Source organism: Manis pentadactyla, chromosome 9 (genome assembly GCF_030020395.1).
Source record: "Manis pentadactyla isolate mManPen7 chromosome 9, mManPen7.hap1, whole genome shotgun sequence".
NCBI classification, from domain to species: Eukaryota; Metazoa; Chordata; class Mammalia; order Pholidota; family Manidae; genus Manis; species Manis pentadactyla.
This window is the reverse complement of record NC_080027.1, coordinates 23,910,678-23,933,406: the sequence shown is the minus strand read 5'-3', so window position 1 is coordinate 23,933,406 and position 22,729 is coordinate 23,910,678. Positions and strand designations below refer to the sequence as shown.

The window sequence follows — 22,729 nt, the reverse complement described above, 5'->3', positions numbered from 1 at the left end:
TCTGAAAGATAGCATTTTAACAGCAGCAGGAGTCTTCGGTGAGCGGAAAACCACAGCCAGGAGGGTCCCTCCTTTCCTTGGCAGCTGCCTGGCCCTGAAGCAGCACCAGAGCTCCATCTTGGAGCCCCGCGAGGTCCCCCTGCAGGGCATTTGTTGACAAGCAATGGGGAGGTGATTTCGTGCACAGTAAAGACAGTGAACATTGTCTGGATTTGGAAAGAGGCTCTTGAAGCATAAAAAGGAGGCAGAGCTGTCGGCAGCCAAGAAATCAATGTGTTTTGGTCAACACAAGTCTCCTGGCAGTATAACGTTTTAGATGGGCCGCAGCAGAATGTGCCTCTTCAGAATCAGCTTGAGTCAAAATCCAGCCTTGGCACATATTGGCCATGATGTGTCTTTTGTGAAACATAACAAACCAATTGGAGAAATAACTTTAGAAGGAAACTTGATTGATTTTTCAAAGAAAGCAAGAACTCCTATGAAAATTTATCTTAAGTCTATTAAAACTATCCTCCTAGGCAGCTTGTAAGAGAAACTAAAGTAGATTCTTGTTCCATTTTGCAAGAAGCTTTTAATTTGTTTTCCCACATTTTTGGCCCTTTTTTCCCCATTATTTCTGTCAGGTTGCTTTATTAGGTGAAAAACTAAATGACCAGTTGCTGGAATTCACTGTTGTGTTTTTTTCCAATCGATGCAGAGTACATCTTTATGATCCTTCCAGCCTCCAAATATATATTTTGAGGCAATAAGCTTTCTTGTTCAGGGTAATGACTTAAAGATTAAATATAGGCTTCTTCCAGGTTTTGTGGTTAAACAGAACATTGAGACTTGCCCAAAGTTCAACACCTGGATTTAGCAATGGGACCTCTGAGCCTCTGTTTACTCATCTATACAATGGGAATAAATAAACCTTCTCCATGTACTAAAGAGGTTGTTTTGGAAAGAGAATGAGAATGCATGGAAGGGGGCTTTATAAACTGTGTCACCATCTACATGTTAAATAGTAATATGATAGTATCATCATCACAATGACCAAGAAGATTATTCACAACACAACTCAGACTTCTTGTATCTTCCTTGCAAATTCTGTATATGCACATGCTCTTCATTGCTCTCAGTTTTCACAAACACACATAAGAATAGCATCTCATTGATATGGGAAGGGCTGTCCATCCCCCATGAATTTCCCAGAGAGGGGAAAAAATATTTTGTGGCTGCTAAAAACATATTTTAACTGTCAAATGTACCTAACAAATATCACAGTTTTCCTTCTGGGCAGTGATAAAGGTCACAAATTTTACATGAAGATGGAAAAGAAAGAAAAGAAACAAATACTGAAAGAATAAGGATAATGATCACATTGTCCCAGGATTAGAAGAAGCACCCATGGATTAATGCATAATAATGGTTGTATTGTTTTTTGTGTCTGTTAAGAGGAGCATAGTTTTAGGTCCACTAAGTTTATATAAGCTGGCACAATTTATAGAGTTATTTCTTTTCTTTCTCCCTCTCTATTCCACACAAAAGCCCTGCCTCACTTGTAGACTTTCAGCAATGGTTTCCAGTACTGAATTTAGGGCATTACCCTGCTTTTATGGATTAACTATAAAAAAATTATGCATTTGTCATGAACTACAGGAATAAGAAAAGTTGAGATGCCTTAAGTCCTAGAATAGACCTCTTGTGGGATGGGTAAGTGGAGGGGTGGGGAGAAAATTATTCTCCCTACTGATTGCAAAATGCTTTCTCTTTTTAACTCAGGTGACCATAACAGATGGTGGTTCCTCTCCAAAACAGTCGACCATCTGGGTGGTGGTACAGGTTCTGGATGAAAATGACAATAAGCCCCAGTTCCCAGAGAAGGTCTACCAGATCAAGCTGCCAGAACGTGACCGAAAGAAGAGAGGAGAACCCATTTACAGGGCTTTTGCATTTGATAGAGATGAGGGCCCCAATGCAGAAATCTCCTACAGTATCGTGGATGGCAATGATGATGGAAAGTTCTTTATTGACCCTAAAACTGGCATGGTTTCTTCCAGAAAGCAATTTACAGCAGGGAGTTATGACATCCTAACGGTAAGATTTTTATGAACCTCAACAACATTAATGGGAGAAGGAGTTACATTCTTACTCTCTTCTTTTGCACAATAAATCTTTAGAGTAAAAAGTACAGCCACTCAACTTTGGAAGCTACTTTCTGTTTCAGTGATACTCTTAAATAATGAGACCATTTTCTTCAGTTGTGTCCTATCAGCAAATATCTCCCATTCTCAGTACACAGCCTGCTCCATCACATACTCAACTACACTTTGTGCAGCCCTAAATCATTTCAAAGTACTGAGCATAGATATAAACTGAAAATAGGGGAACACCATGGTGACATATTCTATCCACCACATAATATACCACCACATGACATATTACCACAAGACTTCCCAAAGAAAACAACTCTTGTAATTGTTGACAGTGTGATAGAACATGACTTTTGTTTTGTAAATTTGAGGCACAAATCACAGCTATGCTTATTTTGTAAGTGAAAAAACTTAAGTAAAAAGTGACTAAATTTTCATTGTTTAGTAATGAAATAATATAAATAAAATAAAAGCCAACATGAGCACCATCTCAAATGGAGACTTAAACCCCCATATCTAAGGTGCAAGCCTGCTCTCCACACCCCCAATCACCTTAGACAGATGGCTTTTAGGCCAGAAAGGGGACTGGTAATCCATACAAGTGATGGGTGCTTCCCAGGGTCCCAACAACACTCAGGAGTTAGTGCCATCTGCCATCCTTCTCTTAGTCCACAGCCTTCTCTGCTGTAGGCAGTCAGTCCTTAACTATTGTAAATAATTGTCTGAGTCCCTTGGTTTATCATTTCACTCCTTTGGTCTGGACTTAGGTTCCTTTCCCTGCTCAGTAACATATCCAGAACAGTGGGAGAAAAGAGAAAAGTAGCACTGTTTTTACCATTAGCAGCTCTGGTGTAATATGTGCTGTTGCAGTTGTGTGAGACTTGCTGATGGGATTCTTTGCGGACCAGATGGACTGCAGTGGATACTGTTATTGCCCCACCCAGATATCCTTTGCCAGACTGTGCAGCTATCCCCCAACTGCTGTGCTCCCTTCTCCAGAGAGTCATCCTTGACTGAGCTTCTTGGCCCAAGAATTTCCACATTCCCAATCCCAGCCCAGTAGCCCATAGCCAATGATAGATCGACACCGGATACAAAAGTCCAAACCCCCTTGCCTCCAGGTGGAGCCAACCCTGTGGTACAGTTAATGAATCAGAGTTCCCGGTGGGATCAGGCTGATGGTGGCCCTCAGCTGAGACCACACCCTTATTTGGCATCTTTCTCTGTCCATCCCACTTTCTTCAGTCCCTTTCTCCTAAGAATACTTCCCACACCCCCAAAATCATTTGTACTGAAATCCCTGCCTCAGGCTCTGCTTCCAGGAATCCTGACCTAAGATGTGTGTCTGCAAATGTCCTCCATCTCACAGGAATTTTCTAGGGCAAAGTAATAATTCATGAACATATAGCATTTGGGTGCTACGAGTTATCTCTGTTTTTAAAGGCTATAACCATTAGCCATGCACCTATAAGTGTCATTTTTAGGATGTTCTATTTTTAAATCCTTTCTTTAATGTGGATTTTTTAATTTTGATATTTTTATTTTCTGTCAGTGTTTTTTATTTTTTGGACTTAACACACACACACACACACACACACACACTTACACACAATATTTATGCTGAAGTAAAGATTCACAATACACTTTATTCCCTTTCAAGCATCATCACCAAAGTTTAAAGGAATCAAAGTAGATATTCCTACTAATATAACTATGATTCATGCCTATAAAACACTGAAAATTCTAAGCACATTTGTTTTTCAAGTTTTCCACATCTTTAAGTTGGTGATGGTTCAAATCACCTTGTGAATGTGGTGTAGGGCCCCCCATGTGATGAAGTTACTACACCCCAGTTCCTAAGCCCATTCTCCCCAGATCTCCACTCTCTTCTTCCCCTTGCTGACACTGTGATGAGGTTGGGTTCTTGGCCTAACAATATAGGAGTGACAGATCCAAATTTCTGTAAGGATCTGAGCTCTAAGACATCTTTCTGTGTTCTTTCCATGTGTGAGTAGATAAAGGCAGTGGACAACGGGCGCCCACAGAAATCCTCCACGGCCCGCCTCCATATTGAATGGATTAAGAAACCACCCCCTTCACCTATACCGTTGACCTTCGATGAGCCGTTTTATAACTTCACAGTCATGGAAAGCGATAGAGTCACTGAGATTGTGGGTGTGGTGTCTGTGCAGCCAGCTAACACCCCTCTGTGGTTTGACATAGTTGGTAAGTTTGAGACTTCCAGAACAGTATTAGGCAATGTAATCATTGACTGTTTGGAGCAGCAGCTAAAAAAAAAAAAAAAAAAATCACACTAACGATTAACACTAAGATTAAAAGATGTATAGATCTGGAATGCAAAAGAGCCAGTAAAATGAGTAATCGACCTGTGCTTTCGTTCCGACTCTGTAGCTAAGCTGAACAGAAAGTGCTCTCTGGCTGGTTTTTCCATAGTATGTTATTTACTGCAATCTTAATGTCCTTCTGTGTGTCATTTAAATTCTATTGTCACACTTGGCTAATCTCATTTCTAAATGTATTGATGGTACTAGACTTGCTGTCCTTCATTTCTCTCTTTTTCTTCACCTTTTTTCTGCATTCTGTTCTTTTTTTTTTTTCTGCTCCCGACTGCCCTGCTTCAAGGTGGCAAGCATGCTCGAGAGATGTTCTATATTCTACAGACAGCTTGTGGGCAGAACTGTTCAACAGAAGGTACCCTTAGTGCAAACACATTTGCTAAAATACAGCTATCCAATCTGCCTTTTACGGGTTTTTTTTTTTTTAAGCAAATTAAATTACATCTTTCATAACTGCCTGTGACAGGCTGAAGTGCAGCCCACAGATTTCATACATGCCTCTAACAGCTATTGCATTACTCATATCCAGTGACTCCTTTGTTTGAGGTTTGCTGGGGCTTGGATTTGGGACAGGGGGTTGTTTTGATTTATTTTCTAAATTTGTTTCTTTGCTTTTGAGGTATGTGGGCTTTTTGTTGTTTTTTGTTTTTATCTTCTGGTAGGTTGGTTTATTTCACTGGGCGTTTTTGAATTGAAAATTAAATTAGAATATATCCCTTCCAATATATCCTAAGCCCTCTCTTTTGCAGGACTAGGGCCATTCATAAACCAAAAGGCCCCACCAGGAGAGTCCCCTGGCTGCCATCCACAAAAGGAAGGGCAGGAAATGGAACCTGGATATACAGCCAGTGAGAGCTTCCTGCGAGAGCTGAATAGAGAAAGCAGATGGAAGCAGGCGGAATAGGCATTGGGGGCCAACCTTTAAATTCCTTGAAAGAAAGCAAGCACACCGGGCTGCAGAAGGAGAGGGCAGAGCAGCACAACTGCCCTCTACAAACTGGCAGGGAGAGGCAGTGGAGAGGAAATAAGTGTGAGAATGGGGAAACAAAATGGCCTGTTACTAAGAGGAGAGAGGGGAGGGTATGTGCCAGCCCCGGACTGGACACCGGGTTGAGCTAGAGCCGACTTCCCACGGTTCTGTGTGGGAGGCAGGGAATCTAGAGCGCTGGTCTGGAGGAATCATTTCCTTCCTCATGTCACTGCCTGCATAGGATGGGCAGGAGCCCACTCTCTTCCCAGGAATGGCTGGATCTGGGGAAACCATTTAGAACACTCCACATCTGTTTTAATGAGGCACAGAAAAAGAATTTCCCATGACCCCCTATCAAACCTCAGTAGAGACTCCTCTGAACTCCCAAAAAGAACGGGCTTCTCTTCTCAAACTTCATGTTATGGAATGCCAGTAGAACATCTTTGTTTTACTTAATTGGCATTAATCACACCATCCCTGTACATGACCATCCTCATTCCAAGCTTTAAACTCCTTCCCCATCTGCACATCATGCATCTGGAATGGGACCTCTTCTGATCCATGAAAGATGCCTCTTGTTTCTGCATCTTCTCAATAATTTTCAGCTCATTAAGTTATGATCTTATGCAATTTCTTCTTTCTTGGTGAAAGGGGATGGCACATGTGTATCACCTGTTGGTCTTCGCTGTCACCTTGATCATTCCTTCACTGCCACCCTAGTTGTAGTCACAACATGTGTCCTGATGCCAGGCCTCCAGGGGCATGTGCAGTAGTGTTTTCCTGCAAACAGCCCAAAGAAGAGTATATTTGAAATACAATAAGCAAGAGGGCTCCTGCTGTGCTGTCCCAAGCGTTGCGAAGAGTTCTCCTCTCTCATCAGCCACCAGTTTATCTCCCTCCCCACTGGACACTCCAGTTTGCAAGCACCTCAACAACCCCAACGCACTGCTTCTCTCTCATGCATGATCCCCACGTACAAGCTCCCAAGCCAAGGCACATGCCACTACCACCCCCACTGTACCAGGAAGCCCTTGCCTGTACCCCATTCCAAAAATTCTCCAAGCACATCTTTCTCTGGCACTCAGTCTGACCAGCCATCTGCTCCCAGTTATCCACGTCAGTTGTGCAGTTATTCAGCATTCTTGCATGTGTGTGTGTGTGTGTGTGTGGATGTGGGATTGCATGTAGGTAAGCATGCCTCATAAACTGTGTGTAACCTTACGTGCATGCTTTCCAAGTTGGCATTATTAATGCTGTTGTACATTTTCATTTGTTTTGATCCTATCTCCATTCTTAACCCTCAAGGTCAAGGCCTTTTTGTCTCCTCCTTCCTTCCTCCTGCCAATGCTTCTGTTGGTGTTCACCTGGGATGAGTGGAATAAATTACGGTGACTGATGGAGATGCTCCAGGCAGCCAATGCGTTAACCCTTGATGCCTCCGGAGACCAATCCAGAGTCAGAGTGACTTTCCATTGTACTCCCAGCCACAGCAACCACCACACCTTTGACAAAATGAGAACTAGCCAAGAAGAGAGGGGCCATTTACAAATGAGATCCCCTGGAGGAAGTCCCCTTAGGCTGCCCCCAATACACCTCCAGGAATTATTATCAAAAACATAGCACCCATTTCCACATTTCTCCATCTTTGTGCTTCTAAATGCTACCCTCTTCTGTTTCAGGGTGCTGAGATGTTCTTAGTGAAGACCTCTATTCCAAATGCTTCCATGACAGAGATTGTAGATCTTATAACATCTAGTTGTGCTTCTCCTCCAGATTGAACTTACTGGGCCAGATACCCAAACAGAACAAGATTTTATTTCCATCCCCACATCCAATCAGCAACATCTTGAAACAGCAACTCTTTATTTCACTACAAAAGTGAAATATTTTCACCAAGTGCCAGTTACTTGCAATATTGATAATGTTACGCCTTCCACCAAATCTCCCTTTTGAAAAATTCTTCCTAATCTAACAGAATCTTTTTTTTTGTTTTTCAATCTGCTGACATCTTTCCCCTTCTCTAAAAAAACTATTGTTTTCTCTATCATATTCAGATGTTTCTCACTTCCAAGATTTCTTGCTTTTTTATCCTTGGCCATCAAAATTCTCCTCTTTCTCTCCCCTACCTCCTTACTTAAGCATCCTCTTTGGCCAAGCCAAAGACAGGGAACAATGCTTCTCAATGCCAAGAAACTTAGCAATATACTGTAGTTCAATGCTGGGAAGACACACGAGGCATGTAATGTTGGCATGGATCACAAATGGGGCCTCAGGTGTAAGCAGAGGTCTTGCCTAGGTAAATACACTCTAGCTGTTCCAAAGGGAGTGAGGATTTGTTTCCATTTCAGACCGAGTGCATTCAGACACTTACACAGGCACTTGAGGTTACGGAGGATAACATCCTAGCCTAATACTTACAGCTTACAAATATGGTAACAAATGAATTCTCCACAAGTAAGCAGACATCATTTTTCAGCACACTTTTTCCACTGAGAGTATAGTCCCTCATTTCCATATTTCCAAATCTACCCAATTCTTGTTTAACTGCATTCCTTTTCCTCCCACCATAATATGAATACACAAAAACCATGTGGCACTCAAGAATTCGTTCCCAAGTCTGGACCCCTGCAGCAAGGATCTGCCAGTCACTTTCTTGTACCTCCAAAGAGACCCCTACTTATGATATCACATAGCGAGACTCTCTTCAGCTTCCAGGAACAGAAGCCCTCCTTGTAACCCAGTTAAGGAAGCGGTAATTAAAAGGAAACATAATAAAGTTCAGCTGTTCTGTGTTTAAAAAACAGCCCAACGCTCAGCATGTTCCTTCTCTGTGTTAAAAGGGAGAGGAAACGACGGGAACAAAAATAACCCATAATCCTTTGTGGCTTTATCACATATCTCCACACTTCTCAGGAGGTTACGATTTCAACTCAGAGCTCCTTGATTTACATACTCTCCAGTGTGCATGCAATCTGGTTCGCAGTTCATTCCCTGCATCTTTATCCCAGTGGCAAATATTTGTATTGTAAAGACCACCATCATTACACACTTCAAACAATTCCTCTTCACTCAGTGTTTGGCTGGGCGGGGGCGGGGCTTGGGGGGAAGCTGCCACTCAATTTTCTAGCTTTTCATCCCATATTTAGACTAGAAATATAGTTTTTCTTGTAGATAATAAGCACCTAAAATACCTTCATTTTCTTTGAAAGTAATTCTCTGATGGTGCAAGCTAGTGCAAAGGTCCAGCTCGAACTGAAATACCTTTCTGTGTGGTAGGTACATAAACACCACCTTGGCCCTTGCTTAGTCACAGATTCCTGCAGACTTGGGTTCTTGGTTCCTTCTGTCCCAGAAGCTCACTCCTGCCCTTCTTGGACCTTGTCCCCAGTGCAGCCATCCCTTATCAGGGTTGGACCAGTGGGCAAGTTAAATTCTTTGATAGCACTAGCCGCAGCCCTGTTCTCTGACTAGAGCGTGGACTTGTCCGGGTCTTCTCTAACCAAGTGGCCATGTTTCTTGATCAGAAAACTCTTCCCCACCCCTCCTGGGAGAAGCCGTGTGTGTGTGTGTGTGTGTGTGTACTATTCCACATACAGCTGTTCCTCCATCGAGCTGACACTTACCCAGAGTCGCTCGATTGACATCAAACACCTTCCTTTGCCCCTGTTCTGAATTCTGTCCCTAATTTGATCCCAAATAATCCTCTTTTCTCCATAGCAACTCAACCGTCCATAGGAGCACATAGGAAGAGATTTTAGGAAAATAATAAACTTAAACAACACTTTATAAATTAATTGTTTTAAGGAAATGAATTTTAAGCCAGATTCCAGAAGGGATTTTCCTTCCAACCACTGTTCCCAGACCTCCACCCTGTGTCTCCTGCTTTCCACGTAAATATAGCCATTCCAGCCCCGTACTGTGCTTGCTTCATTCCAAGGCAGAAAATTATTCGTGATCGAACCATAACTGCTGTTTAGCATTTTTCCTTAAGTTCAGTGTATGCGCTGAACTTGAATGAACAGCTTGTGAACGACTCCCTTAATTCATTGAGATTCACAGCTCAACGTCTTTGAAGCTCCTCACGTAACACTTCCCTCTCGGTGACGACTAGATTTGGGTTGGTACTTTTACAATTATGCACAAAGTGGAAGGGAATCATATGCTAGGGGAGATGCCTGGAAGCTTCTCTAAAGGGGAAGTGCTGTGATATGCACCTCTGGCGCCCATGGACAGATACTGATGCTCTGTACCCTCCTTTGAAGAATATCTAGACTAAAACATGGCCTAACACCCTGCTGCCCAGCACCGTCAAGCAGTAGCCACTGGCTCAAAATGTTTTCATTCTAGTCCCATTTTTAAAGCATTTGAGGACATTCCCCAGTGCTACATTTAACTTTAATATCTGGTAGAAACCCAGCCCTCCTCTTCTGCTCTGTGTTTACTCTGTTGCACCTGTCATGACCGGCACTGGTCACAGAGAAATGTCCCTGACATGAATTGTCTGTTGTGTGGGCTGTTCACAACCTTGCTTTTAACCACCTCTGCCGCACACCGGACAGCAATGCTCACTCAGGCTGTGACTCCTCTTATTTCCCACTTTGTCGAAACTCAGACCAGCTCGGCAGTGTCCTCCCTTCTCCCCACCTTTTGTTTAGCCAAACGCTGCTGCACCAGCTCTCCTGGCTTTGCATGTTGTGTTACTGGCTCTGAGGAAGCACACCTTGTTTAAAGGGAATGCTGCTAGTGAGAAAGGGCTCCACTGGATAGTTTCACCCCAGATGAATTGGACATGGTTGCCTATGAAATGAAATCACCCTTCAGGCTAAAAGGGAGCCTGAAAAATGAGCCCTGGGGGAGAGATACGGAGTCGTTTACGAAATGGGAAGCTTAAGTGGTAGGTTATTAAATTGCGTGAGGCTTGATGGTGAACTGCTGGTCTAGATTCTGTGTCCCTTGTCAGAAATTCATTTCATAACTGAGGGAAGGTTTGGGGACCCTTGTTTCACATGAAATCTTGGTTTAACTAGGAGCGGATGCCCCGGCAGTGATTATTGGAGGCTACTGACCATCTTGATGGGCTGAGAGATATGGCACAGTCTCTCTAAAATGCTCCTTGACCTGCTTCCTATTTATCTATCTCCCCTACCGTTTATGGTTTCTGGTCCAGAGTATTTAAAACAGTAAAGTTGAATGATGGACACACACACACACACACACATGCACACGCTGGAAGAGAGAGAACCGTAACAACATTACAACCATAAAAACATCCAAAACTGTTTTTTTTTGACATGAACATTGACTAATAAGAAAGCACACAACCTATATGCTATACATAAAATATGTAGATTTTATGCCACTAAGCACATGAAATAAATATGTGTTTCTGCAGGGGGCCCTGGGGCAAATGACAGTCTCAGGCAGCATGGGATAGGATTGCCCCATTTACACAGTAACTGAAACTGGAAATCGTTGCTTGCCTGGTCTCTAAATTTCCTTTTCGTTCATCATTTCATTCATAACCCAGAGCCAACCAAGGTTTTATCATTTCTGTTTTGACTTGACCTCCAAATTTCCACCTTCTAAAAAATCATTGACATTGAAAGATGACTTCTTCCCCCGCCCACAAAAAAAAAAAAAATCATGGTCTTCAGAATTAAGAAAGTAAACATCCTAGTCAGGAAAACATTCTGAAAATGATTTCAAATGTGATTTAAAATACGATATAATACCCACCAGAAAGAGCTTGAGAAGTTGCGTACTAATCTTTTCTGTCCTTCCTTTGAAAGTTTCCATGGCAAAATATTTTTCAGCATGTACCACTTGATAGCAAATGATTTTCCTTTGCTCATTAGGATGGTTATTCAAGACACCTGCATCAGCCTTCCATTTTCGCTCAGGCCATTCTCAACCTAAAGCTTTCCCTTTGCAAGAGACACGGTGGCTTCCGAGTGACTTCCCTTTTCAGCCTGGATTTCCTCTCCTTTCTCCTTATCCTGTTCTTCAAAAGACTTTTTTGGGAGATAACATTTACCCCTCCTCAGTAAATCAATTAAAGATATTAATTGAAAGATAAGTCTCTTTTCAGATGAAATTTTTGAAAAATATATCATCTCCAAGCAATTCTCTGGTACCTCCTGTCTTCATAACTTTAATTAAATGTCAAGGGCAATTAACATTCTCTCTAGCAATTAAATAATCTTAAGTGTATATGACAGCTGCAAGCAATAAGTATTTGAAATATATATGATGAGGGTTTTTTTTTAAGTAAAACGTACTATTTATTTTGTGTCACTGTACATCAAACTCCAGTAATTCAGGTAAAATTCTCCTTTCCCTTAACCCACCTGCCCATTTGCAATTGTAATATCACAGAAACTGTGCATGATATTGCTCATTGATCAGCAAAATGAAATGCAAAGAGGGTTGGATATAAGAGAAACCGAGATCTCTTTTCTAAAATATGAAACTCAATAAAGGCATTACCTGATGTGCTGATGTTAAATTACTGTCCAAGAACAAAATTAATTGACATCATGAAATTTCAGGCTGAAATAAATAGAGCTTGTGAATATATACTGATATTTAATTAAAATCATTGCAGCATTGATGTTCCCTCCCCTTAAAAAAAATTTTCATTTTGGGAAAGATCAGAAACTACACTTAGAGTCCCAAAGATGGAAACAGCTACGGCAACATCAACAAGGCCTATGTTATCTTAGTTTAGGCACATTATTCACAGATTATTTTTTATATCTTTTATGGGTTGGGGGTGGGATAACATTTTCTAAACTTCCATATTAATTGTTTTGTAAGTTACAAAAGCCAATGTTTTCCTCTACTTTTTTCCAGATTTCATTTTGTAAATCACCCATAGACTTTCTACTTTTTTGGGAGAAATATAATTCACCCATATGTACCCTAAATATGTATAATTCACACTGTCAAGATGGCAAAAAAGTATTTCTACAAATATCCCAACTTGCAGATAAAAAATTTTTATATGAAATTAAAACATTTTTGCTTTTTCCTATTTTCTAGTATTTATCATCTCATTTCTGACATTGAATTGATATCTACTTGAGGGAATCTGAACTCTACCAACCAAATGTTTACCATCAATCCTGAAATAGATTTGCGGCTCTACTCATTTTTGTAAATAATATTTAGACTTTGTTTACTTAGAATTTAATCTACTTTGAAAGAGAAAAAGAGCCTAGAAATTCCTAGCACAGAAGCTACAAGGAGTTTAAGGGCTTTTAGCTCTCTAAATATTTTATGGAGTCAGTTTATGCTTCACTACTCTAACATTAGTGCTGAGGTTTCTCTTTGCAGTACATTCCTTTTTTGTGACATTTGTTATGCATTGCAGAAGCTGTGTTTTGAAATATGAATTAAGGTGGAAATAAGAAGTCCCATTTAAGATGTATGAAATTGAGCCATAGGGATGTCTGTCAAAAAAATATATTTCTATATAAGAGCTTGAAAGCTATATGTAGTAACTTCTCAGATATGCTAATTTTGTGTTGTTTTTGTGAAATCATCAGGGGGGAATTTTGACAGCTCCTTTGACGCAGAGAAGGGTGTTGGGACCATTGTCATTGCAAAACCTTTGGATGCAGAGCAGAGGTCCATCTATAATATGAGTGTAGAGGTCACCGATGGGACAAATGTTGCTGTCACTCAGGTAAGAGGTTAAATCACTAAACAGGAATGCTGAAAGGTTCAAGTCAGAGGTGCAAGCAGTTAAAAAATATGTTGGAAATAGTAAATTATGATCATGAAGTTCTAGTGTGTAAAGAAACATCATATGAGAGAACAACCTAGAGAAAGGACTCTTATCTACAGTATAATGTAACTTAGCTGCCTGTTTTTAAGAAATCATGATCGTTCATGCATGGACAAGTTATGTGTATTTGATTCCTGATCATATGCTGTTTCTTTAACAACAAAGTCAGCTTTCCTTGAATTTACAAAGAGAAGGACATCTATATTTGTCTGAGTTTGCACACCATGATACCCTTCACCTCATTGGTTAGTCACAGAAAGTTAGAGCTAGAAAATACTGAAGAGTCCAAATTTAATACATTTCAGAAACTACCGTAAGATGAGTGACATATCCAAGGTCCAACAGTCCTAAATAAAGAATAAGTACTGAGATCTAGGTGTGCTGACTCTCATCTCCCATTCTAGCCTCTTCCCCAATGGTTCTTTATCCTGACTGTGGAGTAGAATCCCCTATTCGTGGGGGGCAGGTGGTGGTAAAACCACTGAACCTGGGCCCCACCCCCAGAAATCCTACCTGATTCCAACATGCAGCCAGGGTATACTCTGCTACTTGAGTGCTTAGGAAAAGGCATTAAGAACAAGGAGAAAAATCTCTGGGTGAGCCTAACACAATCATATATATCATATATATCAATATGGGCAGATATACCCTAAATATGAGATTTTTTTTTCTTTTATATCATAGCCCCAGGGACCATAGGCTAGTAATGGCAGAGGACTGGCACACTCATTTCCTGTAGTCCCTCCCTCCCTCCCCTGTTCTCTCTACGGTTCTCATGACCCCAGAAGGCATCACTAATTGATGAAGATCCTTTTTCTGCTGAGCCCAGATGTGTCCTCAGAATCCTTCTCAACACAATGCCTCAGGTAGTGCAGATGAAATATTTTAAGTGTTGATTTATCTAAAATGTGATGTAAGCTTTTGTAATTATGTCATTTTAAAAAGGGGAAAAGGAGGAGGAATTATGTGCTGCCTCTTAGTTTGAAACTGTTTCAAAAATATGATGAGACTCTTTCCTTTGATTCTGTTCATAATCATAGAAGGGTGGAATTTTAAGAAAACAAAAGGATTTGTTTTAATAGAACCCTTTTACTTCTCATTTGAATTAACTGAAACCCAGAAAGAGGGAGTGACATGCACACAATAAGGAAGTCAGCGTGAGACGACTCCTGATCCTTCAAAAGTGTCCTTTCCTGGGATGACTGTAGGACCCCATTTCCCTGAGAGAGGCCCGTTTATACCTGTTACGTGGGTGTAATTATTAATAATGTACCATCCACTCTTAGAATTGCCCCAATTACCCAGTCGCCCTATCTTCTCTGTACTGCTCCAGAGTACTTTCAGAACCTCCAGAGTACTATTGACACCTGGAAAGGACATCACGGTGCAGATCCCCTGGGAATCACACAATCTAGAAGCAAGCCCCAAAGACTAATACAAAACAGCCCACCTGCACTATTGCTAAGTCTTTAGTGCTAATTCTGTTGGTAAATTAGCCCTGTATTAGAACGTCCAACCGTAACTTTTTAGCACCACTTAGAAACACAAGATATAGTTGAGTAAAATTCAAATAAAGCATGGAACCATATTCGTTTCCACACCTTTCACCAGGACTTTATAACAGTTGAATTAAATGGTAATTTGGTGTACCCAGAATGTTACAGATACATATTAAATATTTTTAGATTGAGTCAATGGATAGTAGGTACACACCCATCAAGGCCTGTACGGCAGGTGGCTGGATCTACAGAGTTCACAACTGATTCACATTAATTGAAGAAAAAAAATTATCAATGAAACTGTTATTTTGGAATTTCATTAGGGCCAGATGAGAAATGATTTACCAGTATTTATTCCACAAATATTTCTTGAGTTCATGCCAGGTGCCAGGAGCTATACGAGATGCCCGAGGTCACACTCATGCAGTTTTTAAGCCAGATGATTGAGTTTTTTTTAATTAACGTGGAAGCCTCTATTACAAGATTTTGAATACACACATGTGCAAGCCTTGCTCTCGTGGATTTTATTTCAGACTCATGTACAGTTAGACTTACCTCCAGAGCAGCTGGGAAGGAGTTTAGAGATTGGGGTTGAACTTGGAAGTTCTCCTTGGCAAGGCCAAGCTAAGTAGGTTAACAAAGGGTGTCAAGAGATTTTCGTGTTAAAAGCTTCAAAGTCATTCTGTGCCTCCAGGGCCATCACTTTCTCCGAAGTGAGAACTAACAGTTTCCAAAGTGCTAACTTGCCCGTCATTATGGTTAGCATCAGAAAACCATTACTCTGTCCATAGGGCAGAGTTTTAGCCTAAATACCCCACCAGCCTCTGCCAGTCCAGGCCTCTGCTCACACCAACCACAGCTCTTCTGGCAGTAGTGACCAGAGCAGTTCTCTGAACTAGTCAAAGCATTCGATGTCAAGGACATTGTCCAAAAGGATGTTTTGGGAAAGAAAAGGTACTCTAGTTTTCTTTTAGGAACTATTAAAGCACGCCAACCAATGACCTTAGGCTACTTGATGATTCCACCATCAAACAAATATCCTTCACCATATAACTAAATAAATGTCCTGTAGCCCAAAAACACCTGTTCCGTTTTCCCATGGGAACTTTTCTTTACTTTGTTCGTTTGGAATCATAAAACATGGTGTGACACAGGCTTCAAATCAGTCAGCAACAGCATGTTGCATTTTACTTCACAAATGTCAAATAAATCAGAGCCTCAGGGATCTATGTGTCTGCATGAAAACCCTTCCTTCAATCTGTAGTTTTGTCCTGTTTTCCCAACTCACAGGATTCTTGGGCCTCAGAGCCATATCTGGTGATGAATAAACATCCTTTTCCTCACTGAAATTCCTTAGAATGCATAGAGAATGTAAAAAAGTTCTATGGATTTCAAGTTATAAGGCTTCAAATGTACTACATGCAAGACAAACCATCCTAGCATTTACAAAATCTGCTGGCAAGATGGACAAGGGCCTCTGTGTAAAATAGCTAGGTCATATGTATTTCTATTCTTAGGTTTTTGAGGAACCTCTGTACTGTTTTCCACAGTAGCTGCACCAATTTACATTCCCACCAACAGTGCAGGGGTTCCCCTTTCTCCCCATCCTCGCCAACACTTGTTACTTCTTATCAGTGTGGTAACAGCCATTCTGACTGGTGTGAGGTGGTATTTCATTGTGATTTTGATTTGCATTTCCCTGATGATTCATGATATGGAGCAGCTTTTCCTGTCTGTTGGCCATCTGTATTTCTCCTTTAGAAAAATGTCTGTTCAAGTCCTCTTCCCATTTTAAATAGGGTAATTTGTTTTTTTGGTGTTAATTTTTATGAGTCCTTTATCTGTTTTGGATTAAACCCTTGTCAGATAGGTCATTTGCAAATACATTCTTCCATTTGATAGGTTGCCTTTTTGTTCTGGTGATGGTGTCCTTTGCTGTACAGAACCTTTTCGGTTTGATGGAGTCCCATTTGTTTACTTTTGCTTTTGTTTCCCTTGCCTAGGGAGACATAACCAGAAACACAATAGCTAAGGCCAATGTCTAAGAGTTTACTGCCTATGTTTTCTTTTAGTTTTATGGTTTCAGGTCTCACATTTAGATCTTTTATCTATTTTGAGTTTATTTTTATGTGTGGTACAAGATAGTCTCATTCTTTTACATGTAGCTGTCAACACTATTTAAAAGACATTATTTAGTTAAAGAGTCTGTCTTTTCCCCTTTGTATTTTCTTGCCTCCTTTGTCATGGATTAAGTAATCATACAAGTGTGGATTTATTTCTGGGCTCTCTATTCTGTTCCATTGATCTATGTTTCTATTTTCATGTCAGTATCATACTCTTTTGATTACTGTAGCTTTGTAATATAGTTTGAAATCAGGGAATGTGATTCCTCCAACTTTGTTCTTCTTTGTCAAGATTGCTTTGGCTATTTAGGGTCTTTTGTGGTTCCATACAAATTTTAGGATTATTTGTGCTAGCTCTGTGAAAACTTCTATTGGTATTTTGATAGGGATTGCATTAATTCTATAGATTGCTTTGGATAATATGGTCACTTTAACACTACTAATTTTTCAAATCCATGGGCATGGTATATCTTTCCATTTACTTGTGTCATCTTCAGTTTTTTTCATCAATGTCCTAAAGTTTTCAGTATAGGTCTTTTTAAAGACCTGTTAAAATTTATTCCTAGGTATTTTATTCTTTCTGATGCAGTTGTAAATAGTTTTCTTAATTTCTTCTTTACTAGTTCATTATTATATAGAAATGTAAAACAGATTTCTGGATATTGATTTTGTATCTTGCACTTTTACTGAATTAATTTATTAGTTTTAGAGCTTTTTAGTGGTCTTTAGGGCTTTTCACATATAGTATCGTATCATCTGCAAAAATAGTGACAATTTGACTTTTTTCTTACCTTTTGGATGCTTTCTATTTCTTTTCCTTGTCTGATTGCTGTGGCTGGGACCTCCAATACTATGTTGAATAAGTGGTGAGAGTGGGCACAGGATGGTCACATTTCATGGGTCTTTGACAGTCTTCTGTTTGCCAAGCACCAGCTAATATTTTTGAGTGGTTTTTGTATTCCAATAATTATCCCAAGTTTTTAAAAGCTTATTCCCAATTTCTACACATATAATTTCAGGGAACAGCAGCAAATAGTTCATTACTGGCCCCCCAAAATAGCATTGCCTTAGACCAAAGAATGAATAGTACTAAACAGAGAGATTTAAAACTGACACCTTGGTTCCAGTTATGTGCCTTCCTGTCTAGATCTCTGCCCAATCTCCAAATCCAACTGCCTTCAACAAGCCAATGTAAATCAGGACCTGGTTGTACAAACAAATTAAACTCTTCAAGAGATTTTCAGATCCTGAGAGGTCCTTAAAGTTCATGAAATTGTTGATAAGTTTTGTTGTGCATGTATGTTTTTAGAGACTAGATGCTTAGTATTTACCATGTTTTCAAATGAGTGGCCTAAAAGTCTTTAAGATAAACTCCTCAAACTTTCATTACTCAAGAAACTCTGGTTTAAATGTCAACATGCACTGGTGTTTCAAAGCACTGTTGTTCTGGGATTAGAAAGAGACTATATTTGTCTATTGAGGTTCTGGGTAGCAAATAGGAGGTTAGCTCCTTTAAAAAAAAAAATATATATATATATATATAGAGAGAGAGAGAGAGAGAAATAGAAATAGGCTAGCTGTGAGAAAGACACTTTTAAGATGGCTTCCTGGGGAACAGGGGACCACCTGTGGCCATTAAAATGTCTCATAGCCAGCCATACATGCTGCAAAGAGAGCAAAATCCCCCAACCCCATCATAGCCTTCGCTTCAATCCAGTGAACTTATGTGCTGCAAAGACACACATTACCAAGAATGAGAAATTATGAGCTTTAACAACCTTCCCATACATCTACCAAACCCATTTGAGCTGTGCAGCATCTTTGCAACAAATGTAAACCCTTCGAGAGCTTGGCTCCTCCAAAGGAGCAGTGGACAAAAAATCTATAGTAACGTGTAACACCTGATATAGCGTAACAGCTGAGCAAGCCTCGTTCTTAAGCCTTATTTCCCTGCCACCCAGGAGTAGTTAAATCAAGTGTCTTCATTACACTCATTTTTCCGGGGAGAAACTGAGGCACAGACTGGTTAGGCAAACCCCCTTAGTGCACACACCAGTGCAAAGGTACAAACCCATTCTTCCTTTTCAAAATCAGATACCACCTCAGGAACTTTCCCGCGCACATCTGTATATACGAGGCATTCATTGAATTCATTAGGGGCAGCACTGACCCTGAATCATGTGACCTAAAGTCAAGTCTTCACTTTAACTGATTGCTATCTGTGTCACCACAGAAGGTACATCTGTCTCTGTGAGACTCCATTTCTTCCGTATTACAGGGCTAATACCTTACATACCTCATGGGTTACTGTAAGCATAAAATATTATGAGACATCTTCAGATCTGTGACATGCTGGACACGTGCAGATTTTATTATCACAGTTTTGTTCTCAACTTACATTTGGAATAAGACGTCTGATCGCTATAAAATACTATGTGCGTGACTTTTATTGTTATTCATGAAAGACAGCAGAGATATCCATGTCCAAATAATAATCTAGAAGTTGCATTGATTTGATTCAGGGATTCATGATATGTACTTCGTGATTTTAATATGCATTTCTTATTCAAGTCCTGCTTTGATTTATAAAGATGGTGAAAATCAGCTTGTGTTTGTATGCACCACAGCCAAATCTGAGATTAAATATCTCTTTCAGGTAATCTCCACAATTCTTAAGCCCCACGAAGTCAGTTAATTGAGACTGGCCACAGATCCTTCTGCCAGGGCATCTATATTCACTGGGTGTGGGAAGTCTGAGACCTGTATTTGGAAGGTTAGCGTGGCCCTCCCCAGTCTTGAGCATTGCATCCCTCTTTTGTCTCTAAGTGATGTGTTGGGAGTTCCTAACTGGCCTCCTCTCTTAAAAAGCACATTTTACCTTGAAGATTTGGACTTCTTATCTTATCCTTTCCCTCCACCTTGCACCTGCTTAAAAGGCAGTGGGGTGGTAGGAACAAGTAAATCACTTTTGCTAAAGCTCTTCATGATTCCCTAGATCAAGGGTCTCCCACAGGACACTCCCCTCATCAAGGGTTTTCTTTCCTTTCCTTAAAATGTCAGGTCCCTCTTAGCAGGTAAACATGCAATTGGCTCAAAACTTCCTTGTGTATTCAGGTTAAGAAAATTCTGGAACAAGGGCAATTATATAGAGATAAAATAAGACAGCAGCCACTGCAATGGGAGACATACTATTAAAAAAAAAAGATAAAATTTCACTGTTTGCAATTGATCTGTGACTGACAGCATGAGTAAATCAATTGTTGAAAGTGGATTCCAATTTGAAAGGCAGTGGTGAACTTTCTGTTTAGAATAATCCTATGGTGAACATTCCCAAAATGAGGATGGTCATGTCAGTGATCTATTTTGTGTAGGATTTCTGTATAGCAAGGTATACAACATTCGCACACATATTTGTTCACATATATGTTATGTACCTTAACAATGTGTATATAGTCTAAGTGCATATGGAAATAATATAATGGAATAAATATAGAATGACTATAATGGAATGAATATAGAATATAGACCTAGGTTTGAGTCTGGCTTTGCCATTGTGATTTTGGGCACATCCCTTAACTTCTCTGATTCTCATTTCCCCACTGGTAAACTACAGAGGATAAAATTTAAGAAGCAGATATGATACAGGTTTATAAACTGTAAAACAAGCACAAGCTAACATAATTTTTCTACTGTTACATTCAAAAGCAGAAGTTGTAAGCAAGCCCACCCTTGAAATCACGACTCTAGGATGTTTTAAACAGGGTTTTGAAATGCCAACAGAGGCAGAACAGAATTTCAGTAATTTAGGACTTAATTGGTTCTAATAAAAGACAGAGGCTTTACCCCACAACGTGCCCCATGGACACTTCATGCCATGAGCTTTTGTGAGGCTGAGCTTGGCACCTACCCAGACTCAGCTTAGACAAGCCGGCAAAACCCCAAGTGTTTGTGGTGGGCAGCACTGAAACCAGCGCTGAAGAGACTTCCTCCATTCAGGTTTCCTCTGCTTTGATTCCATTGTACTTCCTAAGGCCTTTCAATTACCATTTTGAACACAACATCTTTGAGAGTTACTTTGCTTTGTTTGTTAGTTCAGGAACTCACAAATAGCACCAACTGTGGGAAATAAAAAGTAAACGAGGAAAAGGAAGTCTTTTACAGAGAAACCCTTGTTCCGACTGTAGATTAGGCTTAGCAGAAAGAGGCAAGCTTTTCAAGAGCACATCAACTTTAAAACTTCATGAAGGTCAGGGCAGCCTTGCTGGCCTGGAAAGGCTTTTTTATCCCATTAATATAACTGCTCTGTGAACACAAATATTTTAACATCTTGACTAAGTTAACATGAACTTTTTAAAGGAAAGAATTGGCATTCAGAGAATCTAGTATGGCTTTCCAAATGCAGTGAAGATGAAAGCAATATAAGGCAATGCAAAACTCTATACGCACACTCCTCAACCTTTTCCTACCATTCATTGTAGGCAAAGCTTATCCCCATGTCAGGCTTATTCCCCCGGGCAAATTATCCTGGAATAGAGGTCATAGCACTGCCATTTTCCTCTCCCTCAAAGCAGCACATCTGCACCAAGGTGAGGGATGGTGCAGCTATTTATAAGAACAACTAGAGTCTGGTCCCGTTTATTTTTAAATAGTAAGTAGTTTTCTAGAATGCAGCCAAATGCCTGCATATTTTTTATGGAGAATAATGTTCCCTATTAGTCAGGAATAAGACAAGAATATCATCATTTCCAAGACTGTTGAACATTGCTCTTTATGTATTAGCTAAAGCAAGTAGATAAGATAAAGCAATTTGTGTGATAAGAATTGTAAGGGAAGAAGGTAAAGCAATCTCTATTTGCATATGGTAGAATTACCTATTTGAAAAGCTTAAAAGAATGAATGGAGAAACTACTTCAAGGGGTAGGAAAATTTAGTAAAATAACAGGTTATAAATTTAACATACAGTAACCAATAGCCCAAATACAGAACCCCCTCCAAAAAAAAAGACTCACGGTGAAAATATATAATGGAAAAAGGAGACCTCATTTAGAATAGCACATATATAAATGGTAGTAAGTGATCAAAACCTACTTGAGGAAAACTAAAACACCCCTAAAAAACAAAACAGTACATTTGCACAAATGAAAAAAGATGAACTGTGTTCTTGGATAGGGAGGCTCCATCATTAAAAAAAATCATTTCTTCCTTAGTTAACCTATACTTTGGGCATGATCCCAATTTAAAATGCCACACATTTTTGTCAAGTGCTATACAAATTGATTATAAAGTTCATTTGGAAGAACAAGCAAGAGCCAGGAAGCCCTGGAAAAGAACAGAGAGGCTCTAACTTTGTCAAGCAGTGGAAATGCACCATAAAGCCTCTGTAATTCGAACATGTTGACATTGTTGTAGGAAAAGACTGATAAGCCAATGGAACAGAATAGAAAAGGCAGAGATGCACTATTTGCATATTAACTTTAGCATACAATAAAAGTGGCCTCTCAAATTCGTGGAGAAACGATGGTCTTCTAGAAAGTGACATTGAAAGCCATGTGGAAAAAAATATAACTGGATCCATTCATCACAAAATATACCAGGAAAAATTCCAAGTGGATTAGAGATAGAAGAAAAAGAAATATGTAAATGCTATTTTTTTTTAAATGAATGTGTTCACCTATAATCGAGAAGTGTAGAAAATGTTCTAAAACTATGACTTAGCATCCAGAAACAATCAAGGAAAAGATTGATATATTCAATTACATGAAAATAAAAAAATAAAAGCTTTTTGCCTGGAAAAAAAATCACCACCTTGAGCAAAATAAAGATAAATGACAAAATTGAAAACAAACTTGCAATTTGTGT

The 22,729-nt window shown here is 39.8% G+C and overlaps 1 protein-coding gene across 4 annotated transcripts in view; it reads left to right on the top strand.

The window, feature by feature from the left end:
• FAT3 (FAT atypical cadherin 3) overlaps positions 1 to 22,729 on the top strand; it is a 603,349-nt gene that overhangs the window by 469,764 nt on the left and 110,856 nt on the right. For 2 of the 4 annotated variants that reach the window (XM_036923269.2, XM_036923271.2), the window contains exons 5-8: positions 1,762 to 2,076; positions 4,148 to 4,358; positions 4,776 to 4,844; positions 13,007 to 13,146. In XM_036923269.2, the coding sequence (XP_036779164.2) occupies positions 1,762 to 2,076; positions 4,148 to 4,358; positions 4,776 to 4,844; positions 13,007 to 13,146 (735 nt within the window). The remainder of the gene's footprint in view (positions 1 to 1,761; positions 2,077 to 4,147; positions 4,359 to 4,775; positions 4,845 to 13,006; positions 13,147 to 22,729) is intronic. The other 2 variants (XM_036923272.2, XM_036923270.2) reach the window with 1 other exon arrangement.